Genomic DNA, 9,400 nt, shown 5'->3' with positions numbered 1-9,400 from the left:
ATTTTTCCCTTAAGCCAACTGACTCCACCAAACCTCTCCTCGACTGCCTATCTGACATTAAGGATTGGCTGGCTGTAAATTTCCTTCACTTGAATGATTCAAAAGCCGAGGTCATTGTTTTTAGTCCCGACTACAAACAGATTCCATCTTTTGGCCTCGACTCTCTTCCCACTCCAGTAACTTCATCTATCTTTAATCTCGGAATCAAAATGGATTCGTTCCTGAAAATGGATGCTCAAGTCAACAGCACAGTAAAATCCTGTTTTTTCCAGCTCAGGCATATCGCCAAACTCAAGCCTATTCTGTCTAACCATCTCCTGCAATCAGTAATCCATGCATTTATTACGTCCCGGCTTGATTACTCTAATTCCTGCCTTTATGGTATCAGCAAAGCCACTCTTTCTAGACTACAACTGGTTCAAAATGCGGCTGCAAGGCTTCTAACAGGGAGTGGCAGAGGCCAACATATTACTCCAATTGTAAAAACCTTACATTGGCTGCCGGTTAGATTCAGAATCGATTTTAAGATACTCCTCCTAACTTATAAGGCATTAAATGGTCTAGCCCCCGCCTACTTGAGTGTTTTGCTCCATCGATACAATCCCCCTCGCGCTCTTAGATCCGCAGATCAGCTCCTTCTAACCGTTCCCAAGGCACGTTTCAAAGCTCGTGGTGAAAGGGCTTTCTCCATCAGTGCACCCAGGCTCTGGAACTCCCTACCCTTAGTGGTTAGGCAAGCCACTTCAGTTGCCACATTCAAATCACACTTAAAAATGCACTTCTTCACATTGGCTTTTAATTCTTAACTTGTTTCATTTTCTACTTGTTTTTCGCTATTTTCTCTATTTTATTGGTTCCTCTGACCTGTTTTTAGTTTTAAGTTCAAATTCTCTCTTAATGTTTGCTTTAATATTTTGTTTTTAGTCCTGTTTGTTTTAACTGTACAGCGCTTTGGTCGGTTGTAATGCTGTGTTTTTAAGTGCTCAACAAATAAATATGGTATGGTATGGTATGGTATGGTTAATACATAGAACTGGTGTTCATTTTCTTGATTTATATAAACTGAATAGGAGCAGGGGAGTGGGGGTCGGGGGGGGACACAGGGGGGCTTCATGGCAGTCCTGGTAAAATGCTGGAGAAAAGTTGCGAAGGTACAAATTACGGTCTCTCTTTTATTTAATCTCATGTTTCTGTAAGAGGATCAAATCAATGTCATATCACATAAGTGCCAAGTAAGTTATTTTTCAGCGGCACTATAACCAAAATAAGTCGCTAGTATGTCTGTATTTAACTCGCCAGTCTGCCAGCCAGCTTACAGTGCTGAATGCCCTAATATAATGACAAAATTCTACAAAACAGAAGTGTAATGACTACCCATGCCCATGGTTCAAGCTTGCAGTATCTTAACTAATTTATGCAAAGAACGCAACATAACCTAGTAAGTAATGCACATTGTCAGTTTATAAGTAAGAGCGCAGCTGCGGAGATCTTTTTTAGCATGCCAGGAGCTCTAGGTATAGGTAGAGCAGAGTTTTCCAACCATTACATATTACATACAGTAACTATTCGGAGAAAGGTCTTACTTGTGAGGTTTAACAAACGATGTGAGAAAAGTCACTGCTGACAATATTTTCAAACCACCTTTCAAGGCAATTAAGATACTTGCTCAAAAGAGAAGTATACACTGTACCCAACTGTAAACAAAAATCTTTTTTTTTTATTCTTTTGGCTATGAGGCTATGCAGCGGCCGATATTTAAATAAAAAAATGTTATTCTATGTTTAAAAAAAAAAAACAAAAAAACTTTTCTTATGTTTATTTAGTACCTTATTTTGATTTCCTTTCCTCTGAAATATCTTTCCAAAGGATAATGTAATTTCAGCTTCTTCTAGAATCTAGAAACCCATATTCAACAAAGTATCTAGAGGAGTATGGTGGTCTGTATTCTTTACGTATAGGGGTACTGTGAACAAAAACCTTTGAGAACCACTGCAGTACGCTAACAGGAGGAGTACAGGAGGGCTTAGAAGAGGAAGAGGTACTGGCAGACTGTGAGCCTGTGATGTTAGAGAACAGAGTTATATTAGTCAGGGGGCTGGTCCCATCCAGCATTGGCTGCTAGAGCTCTATGATGTCATGATGGCCTGACAATGCATTATGGGGGATTGGGGGGAAAAATGTTTGCCTAAATCGCCCACAGGGTGAACTTTCAGGAAAAAAATACAGCAGACCAGTTCACTGGCAAGCCCAGCGAAGTAGCTGTGAAAAATGCATTTGCAATTTGCTGATCTACATTTATAATGAGTTTATTGAACTAAACTGATTAACTGACAGAAACAGGGGCAGAAGGAATCAAACTGAGCAAAGAACAACCAAACTAAAATGTGATTAATTCCTATACTGTGTACTGCATTAGGAAGGTCATTAGGATGCTGAATCAACACAAAAATTACTATGAGCTTATTTTACAGCTTAAATGCATTTATAAATAAAATAAAAATTAAATTCAGAACATATTGCAAATGAGTTTATACAGAGTTTTTATCAGCATATTAGTATTGACTAAGGGTACACAAAAGTAGGTTTACCAAGGCCAGTGTCAAATGTTGACTGTATTCCCATAACAACAGCTATAAACAGAATAAACCCTAACTATTAAACATTAGCTGATTTTGAGGTAACAATAATAATAAGAACCAAACTAGTTAGTAAGCCCAAAACAATTACCAGTAAATCTGATGCACTTCTTATCCAGGACCCAAAGTTGTGATGGAAAAGTATCAATTCTTTGTGAGCGGATAAAATAAATACAAAAACAATTAAACACGTCAAAAATAGGGGAAATGGTGCATATACGTTAATAATGAAAGATCTGACTGAAAGAACCTAATATAACCTCTGCAATGGAGCGTCAATTGATACATGTTACCTTTACTATTCCCACCACACATTTAGGGTAAGTTTTTCGAATCACATGGTTTATGTGCTTGCTTGTCACCAGAAAGTATCTTTGGACATTCACTGTCTTTCCATTCATCATATAGCACATTCCTTTTGATTTGAAAATGGGAACTCAAACTCCCAAGATACCGAACATATACTTTATGTGGAAGGAAGCTTACGCTAATCTGGTTGATGAAAAATGCTAGATCAATAACTAAAAAGCATTCACAGTTTGTGTGCATATACAAAAATATATATATAAAAATGCATTTTATGCCAACTAGAAAAAATACACTGACTGAGAAACATGACAAAGGGCAAATATATTGTAGCAAATTTTCCTGGGATCCATTTGTGAATTGAAATGTAGAAAAAAAAACACGAACAAGAACATCAAAATAAGTAACAAGAAGTCATCAAACAACAGCAGTGATCAAGTCATGACCTAATCATGTTAACACAACCCTCACCAAGAATAGTGAGTTCAAAAGCTATTCGAGAAAATGCCAGTTCAAGCAATCAAAAGATTTACTTGCATCAAATTACAATACAATTGCTGGTGAAAAAAGGTGGGGGGCTATACCTTTAATACATAGAAGACAACAAATGCAATCTGCTGCAAGACACAAACAAATGAAATGCATCTTATTGGGATGATTTGTGAATGATCATCTGTGAACACTGTACAAGAAACATTTCCAGAAGTTTCATATCAGCACTTATCAGAGAAACTGAGTGATAATTAGAACAGTCCTGACCTTGTTTTACAAGGAGGGCAGTCATGTCTGAAATAAATGAAGGTTCAGTTTGGTAAAGGAGATAGCAGAGCTCATCATATGAATAAACGAAGGATTTAACTACTTCCTAACCCTAACCACTCCTTAAACTAATACAATGTAATTAAAGAAAGCAATAGGGCAGCATCTATTTTAAAGAGAGACAAAATAATATAAAACAGGCTGGATAAAGTAGAAATAATAACAATCCTCTTCATGAGCTTTTTCATGTGGCTACCATAACCTTTCTTTTTTAATCTATTGCTGAACTATAATCAGAAAAGAAAAACATTTAATAACCAACAAGAAATAACAGTTATAGTTGAAAATAATTAAGGTGGCGCCATTGCTGCAGCTTGCACTTCATCAAACAACAGCTTTGAACAGCAACTTGAAATTGCAATACGTCAGTCTGCTGCATCCGCATTATCTGTGCCAAGAAACTTGCCATCACAGAATGATGACAAGAAACTGGATGCATCTGTAAAAGCTGAAATGGCAGTGTTTCAAAGCAACAGCAAGCGCGGGCGTTGTTTAGAACAAGTGTATCAGTATCTGATGATTGTGCCGCCTACTTCAGTGGAGGCACAGTGTGCTTTCTCAGCGGCTGGCATACTTCTGCACAAAAGTGCATTTTTGCCTGGATGACTGCACGCTGGACATGTTAATAATAATAATAATAATAATAATTCATTACATTTATATAGCGCTTTTCTCAGTACTCAAAGCGCTATCCACACAGGGAGGAAACGGGAAGCGAACCCACAATCTTCCACAGTCTCCTTGCTGCAAAGCAGCAGGACGTTGTGCTTTCTATGCTCTTATTATCGCAACTAAAGATACATGTACTTATATGACAGCATGAACTGCTTGTAGATAAGGTTAGTCTTTTATTTGTGTCAACATTTTTAATAAAACTACTGCAATGTAAGTGTTGGTCGTTCTAAAACCGTTCACATGTGAGATGCCCGTGCACTGTGTCATCCCCGGGAGCCCGGGATTCCCGGGAATGAAATGCAGGATTCCCAAATTCCCGGGAATGGATTCCCTAAGACAGACTATATAGTATTTGGCAACTTAAAAATAAAAGTGTTCTCTGAGTGGTTAGAATATATTAAATTGAAAATACAGTTCTTACGCATGAATCAACTCAAGTAATACATTTTGGTAACAAAATATTTATTTTTTCAAATATTACTTATTTGTTTGCTCTATATAATTTAACATTTTTTAATATTTGCCCTGAGGGCCTTCTTTTACTGCTGTCTTTTTACCCCCAAATAATGTATTAACTAGAGAGGTAAGTTCTTCTGTTAACTGGTTTAATCACTTAACAAGATGGCCTGTTTTACCTTTCTTTTTGTAGTTTTACAAACATAAGGTTGTGTTTGCTTTAATTTTCTAATAATATTTATATAGTAGCTTTGCTTTAGTCTCCACTGTGTATATGTGTATTTTTAACTTTAAAATACATTAAATTTGCTTGTTAAAGTTCTGGGCTCTTATTTGCTTCCTTGTTCTGCATAGTTGGCAATGAATAATATTGCTACTATTTGTATTTGTGTATGTTTATAATGAAGCAAATGCTTTATAATAAAAATTATAATCTAAAAAACAGACATCATCTTACTCAATTTCTTTAAAAAGTAAAATATGCTTAGGTAGAAATTTCAGGCACTGAAGCAGCAACATATCTTATTAAATTAAAAGTTCCATTAAAATATAAATAGACACATGAAGAAGAAAACCAACAACTATGCCTTGATTGGGAACCACTACTTTAACTACACATCATAAACTTGCAATACAAACAAATGTTAAGCTACCATATCTTGCTTTTGACTTAGACAAGATCAAGTAGGTTGACTAAGAACACAAAATTTTTGAGATCAAAAGGTAAAGGTCTTCTGCATACGGTATAGGATTACCAATGTACTTGGCTTTTACTATTTAAGTATGGTGTCCGGAATATGACAGCATGAAAGCTGAAGCGGTAGAAAAAAAATCCTTCAAAAAAGGAGATGATGAAGCAGAAAGAGAGAAAACCAGAAAAACTTGGATGGCTAGTCAAGAACAACAAAAAACATTGCCTTTTATGAAAATACAAAGAATGGATGGCAAGAACCACCTGTTTGGCAAAGAAGTCATCCAGGATAACTTTGGTTTTTAACCATAGAAGGAAGATTTCCTTTTTTGCTTGGTTAGAAAAACATTTTTTAATGTGGTGATGAAGGAGTAAATTCAATATGAAAGAAGCCTGACAGCAAATAAGAAATATTAATCTTGCACATTTAAATTACTTTGAAACTTCTCCTCTAAATTAATGTATTAATATTAGAGAATACATGACTTTTTTCTTTTTAACACAGAAAAGCAATTCAGTGTGTCTAGAATGATTTAGAAATTAAACAAGCATTCAGGGAAGTAAAAAAATTTATTCTATTTAGCCATTTGTTCTTCTGAAATGTTTTTGTAATAAATATGAAAATAAAATGAAACATTTGGAAAAGATAGAAGCGTTAAAAATGAAGGCAGAATATTTAACAAATATATTCAAATAACAGGAAAAGACAGATCAACAATGCTGCTATAAATATTACATATGAAACAATTAAAAACATAAACAAGTAAAGAGAAAGAATTTTACTTCATTTAAATACAGTGAAAATTTTACTTATGGTACTGCCCTAGAACAAGTACAGTTTTTTTTAAATACTTGAAATAACCAGGAGTATTGCTATTGCCTTAATTGGTTAATATTGATCTCAAAATAAATGAGTGATGTTAACAGGTGGAGGAATAACAATTTAAGTAACCATTTTAGTCCACGCTGCTTTACCAATAGCTGAAAATGGTTCTCAGATTACATCTATTAGTAATTAGTTGTAGACACTGCATTTTTAAACACCCCTGTAGGGGCTGTGTTCTTTTCTTTGCAAAACTGCATGCCACACAGATGGCTCAAAAATAACATTTCTCTTTCAAATCTTAATTTTGTGCCTTCTGCCTCCAGACTTAATTTCTGCATAAAATGATTTCACTGTTAACAAACGCAAAATTTATATTTGCATAAACCCTTTTCAAAAATTTTAATTTGCTTTCTGACCAGTTTATTTAAACTAGCAATGCAGGAAACCAAAGCTGAAACCAAAGAAAAAGGCTTAAGGTAGAACCACAATCTGGGTACAGCGCCATTTCCAAAACAAAGCAAAGACAGCAAAATAAATATACACAGACAGAGCAGGACAATTAAGAACCGCAAAATGACCTGACAATTTCTTTTTTGTTGAAACAAGAAGGCTAAGAGGAGACCCATAAATCCACAAAGAGAACATGTAGACTCCTTGTGTAAAGCATTTGGTCTAAAATTAAATGAAAAACACTGCAAATTGGTAATACTTACGGGTTCAACATATTTTTGTTTGTTCTTCACTTCATCATGCCCCACTACTCTGTTGAGAAATTACTGTACATCTCACAAAAATAGTTTTTCTTTGTTACATTGAATAAAGTAAGTATAAATTAAAAAGTACAAAATTGCTGCAAGTACCAGGCATCTTTATCCCCTTTTAAATTAAGCAAATTTAAACTCAAACAAAAGCTATATCATTTCGAAACAATTACCTTCAGTTGTTTTAAAAGAAAATAAAATGACATAATGAATCTAGTGTTGACTACGTTGCAGTGTTATAAGTCAGGGAAACTAAATGCTAAATTATCATACTGCGACATAACAAAGATACTCCTCTTTTTGCAATAATTTTAAAGTATAATAGGATTTCTTTTCTGAAAAAGATTAACGGAAATCAAGATCAATCACAACCCCAGAGTACCTGTAGGTGGTGGAGGAAGAGTTGCTGGTACTAATGGACTTGCAGCAGGAGCTCCAGGGCCACCATGTGGGAAGCCAGGTCCAACTGGATAAGTGACTGATGGCTCTGATGCTGCCATGGAGACAGGGGTGTGGATACTTCCTGGGAAAACAGGCTGTGTGCAAGGGAGTTGGGGTGAATGAAACGTAGGGCCAGACAACTGATAAGAAGGAAGAGATGATGGGGGATTGAAGCTTGGTCCAGATAAACTGGAGCTAGGCAATCCTATGAGGCTACCCGAGGGAGCTGTAGGCACAGCAGATGGCATTAATGGATGCTGAGCAGGAATGGTTGGTTGTCCACTTGGAAAAACTCCAGGCTGGTTGAAAGGTGGTGGCTGAGGTAGTCCTGCAAAATAAAATTGCACAACAGCTTAAATGGAAAACAAATCTTGATTGAATGTGGTTCTCCACACCTAAGCCATATAATTTTCCTGGTTCTTTTTAAGGTCTGATCAAACGTAGCTGAAAACTGCTAATTCTTACTAAGAGGTAGTATAATGTGTCACATTTAAAACATCAGTGCCTTTATACGTCAATTTAGTACACTTATTATTATATTTTCCTTCGATGCAAATTCTTTAGTTTAAATTGGTTCAGTGTGTTGAGCGTGTGCAGGGAATAACTAGCAAATGCCTCTGTTCAATATGAATGCAACTCTCACCTTCATAAGAGCTCCTCCTGCACCTTGGAAGGGATGTGGAGTCCAATGGGATTTTTGTATAAAAGCTCAAGTAAGAGTAGGCAGCTGCAAAGAGCTCTGGCTGAAATGTTGTTAATACCCAGCAACCCTTATTTTGATTAAGCTAATACTGAGGATAATGTGAGAACACACTCTTGCTAAATAAATAAAACCTGAATTAGGGGAAAAAAGTCAGAATCCTCATATTCTGTAGGGTGCTTCCACTTTGCTTAAATCCACTCTTGTACTGTGAATTTCTCTCTGGATGATCAATATACATATAAGTAAACATTATTATTAAAATTAGATTTTAAACTCATTAATTTTGTTGTTTTTTTCTTATGGTGAAGTATGAAGTAAATATTAAGTGTGAGATAAACTTGAATTTAGAGTTGATTTACTTTCTGTCACCAAGTGAAAGAGATATAAGTCACTTTGAGTTGATCCCCGCCCCCCAAAAGAGTAAATTTGGCATTGATGCAATATATAACTAAGTGATAAATTAAATTTCCTGCAACTCTATAATCTTTTACTCTTTGTACTGGTAACTTTTAACTACTTCCAAGTTAAATAATTAGTCTTATGTATGCGTTTATCATGAAATCATCACAGAGAATAAGGGATGCTTATAGGGACACCTTGAGGAGAACTACTGAAATGCAATCTGCTTGTTACTGAACACAATAAAAAATATAGATGCATTTACACCTCAGTATAGAAAAAGCACACATCATGAATAACTGTACAGTAGGTATTCAGCCTATGGGATATACTTGATTTTTGTTATCAAATGTTAGAACATTTCAAATCACTGTCAGACAACAGCCCAACATGTCAGAAAGCTATATTTTCGTGAAGCTCACAAAATTGTCATAACACAGCCATAAGAAAAAAGAGAGTGTAATATAAATGAAGGAAAGAATTGTACTACAGATTACTGACCGTAAATAACCAAATCAAGCAATGATAATTACCTCAAAAACAACAAAGAAGGTACGCAGTCATTCTCCGCAATAAACATGCCAGACCCTGCTTTTTGGTTACAAACATGGATTGTCACTGATGCAGTACTTCAGACACTGTGGATATAAACTGGAAAGTATGAACAGTACTTGCACATGTGCATGA

General features: G+C 35.6%; 1 protein-coding gene across 5 annotated transcripts in view; it reads right to left on the bottom strand.

The window, feature by feature from the left end:
- Positions 1–9,400, bottom strand: part of sec31b (SEC31 homolog B, COPII coat complex component) — a 122,401-nt gene that overhangs the window by 42,163 nt on the left and 70,838 nt on the right. For 4 of the 5 annotated variants that reach the window (XM_028795505.2, XM_028795508.2, XM_028795507.2 and 1 more), the window contains exon 21: positions 7,553–7,939. In XM_028795505.2, the coding sequence (XP_028651338.2) occupies positions 7,553–7,939 (387 nt within the window). Of the gene's footprint in view, positions 1–7,122; positions 7,172–7,552; positions 7,940–9,400 lie in introns of all 5 variants that reach the window. The other variant, XM_028795509.2, reaches the window with a different exon arrangement.

This window comes from Erpetoichthys calabaricus, chromosome 2, assembly GCF_900747795.2.
Source record: "Erpetoichthys calabaricus chromosome 2, fErpCal1.3, whole genome shotgun sequence".
NCBI lineage: Eukaryota > Metazoa > Chordata > Cladistia > Polypteriformes > Polypteridae > Erpetoichthys > Erpetoichthys calabaricus.
The sequence above is the reverse complement of the archived record's forward strand: the minus strand, read 5'-3'. Positions and strand labels throughout refer to the sequence as shown.